The sequence below is a fragment of the Apteryx rowi genome, unplaced genomic scaffold (assembly GCF_003343035.1).
Source record: "Apteryx rowi isolate R43461 unplaced genomic scaffold, aptRow1 scaffold_83, whole genome shotgun sequence".
In the NCBI taxonomy this organism is placed as follows: Eukaryota; Metazoa; Chordata; class Aves; order Apterygiformes; family Apterygidae; genus Apteryx; species Apteryx rowi.
In genome coordinates, this window is record NW_020451127.1 from 87,892 (window position 1) to 89,308 (window position 1,417).

Consider the following 1,417-nt stretch of genomic DNA (forward strand, 5'->3'; position numbering starts at 1 on the left):
AAAGCACAAAGGCACCACGATGGCGGGGACATCACGGTGGTTGACACAGCCAATATTTTTGATCCAACACCTGTCAGCGACGAGCTGTACAGAGAAATTATTCATTGCATCAAGCTGTCCCAGCCAGGGCCCCATGCGCTGGTGCTGGTGACACAGCTGGGTCGGTTCACTGAGGAGGACAAGCAGGTGGTGCAGAGAATGCAGGAGATTTTTGGAGCTGATGTTCTGAGGCACACAATCGTCTTATTCACCCGGGCGGAAGATTTGGTGGGGGGATCGCTGCATGATTATGTGCGATATTCGGACAACAGRGCTCTCCAGGACTTGATTAGGAGGTGTGGAAACAGGTACTGCGGTTTCAATAACAGGGCCACAGGTGCCGAACGGGATGAGCAGGTTGCTGAGCTGATGGGGATGGTCTGCAGCATGGTGCAGGAGAATGGAGGCGGGTACTTCAGCAATGAGATGTACGAGAAGCATTCATCATTAACTGAGAAGGAAGTGAAATATCACATGCAGCAGCACAAAGCAGCCGGGGAAATGAGCAAGCGACCCAGGTCTGTGCCATACAGGACCATTCTCCTGGTTGGTGGGATAATTCTCCTTGTCATGGCTCTGAAATATCGCATGCAGCAGCACAAAGCAGCCAGGTAAATGAGGAAGAGACCCAGGTCTGTGACATACAAGACCATTCTCCGTGTTGTTGGGATAATTCTCCTCATTATCGCTGTGGTTTTCCTTATTTTCCTTATTAGGGGCTAATACCAAATCACAGAACCACAGAGGGGTTGAGGTTGGCAGGAGCCTCTGGAGCCCATCTGGTCCACCATAGAGCAGGTTGCTCAGGGCCGTGGCCAGTCAGGTCTCAAATCTCTGCAAGGATGGAGACTCCACAACCTCTCTGGGCAACCTGTTCCAGTGTTCAACTGCCCGCTCAATAAAAAAGCTTTTCCTTAGGTTTCACGGAATCTCCTGTGTTTCAGTTTGTGCCTATCGCCTCTTGTCCTGTCACGGATCCATCTTCTCTACTGCCTCCATCAGATGTTGATGCACRCTGAGAAGATCCCCCTGAGCCTTCTTTTCCCCAGGCTACACAGTCCYGGCTCTCTCAGCCTCTCCTCATATGTCAGATGCTCCAGGCCCCTAACTGTCGCTGCGGCCCTTTGCTGGAACCACTCCAGCGTACGTGGAACGCGTGTGCGGCATACTCTGCTCTTCCCGGCACTTCCCCCTTTCCAGCCGTTATTGTCTGTGATCATCATCTTCTCTGTCCTTGCAGGCCAGCAYGGCCTCAGGTCAAAGCACGGCTTGCTGCAGCATCACGAGCCCTACTCCTCCCATGCGTTCACGGACCAGCAAGGCACCGCCAGGTTTTTCTGGTTTTACATGGTATCGCGAAGGCTAAGCAGTGGTTGCA

At 52.7% G+C, this 1,417-nt stretch overlaps 1 protein-coding gene across 1 annotated transcript in view; it reads left to right on the forward strand.

The window, feature by feature from the left end:
- The window catches only part of LOC112977388 (GTPase IMAP family member 1-like), a 3,062-nt gene extending 2,122 nt beyond the window's left edge, over nucleotides 1–940 (forward strand). The window contains exons 2-3 of the mRNA XM_026089712.1: nucleotides 5–650; nucleotides 756–940. Coding sequence (XP_025945497.1) covers nucleotides 5–650; nucleotides 756–762 — 653 coding nt within the window. The 3' untranslated portion in view covers nucleotides 763–940. The remainder of the gene's footprint in view (nucleotides 1–4; nucleotides 651–755) is intronic.
- Nucleotides 941–1,417: the final 477 nt, after the last annotated feature.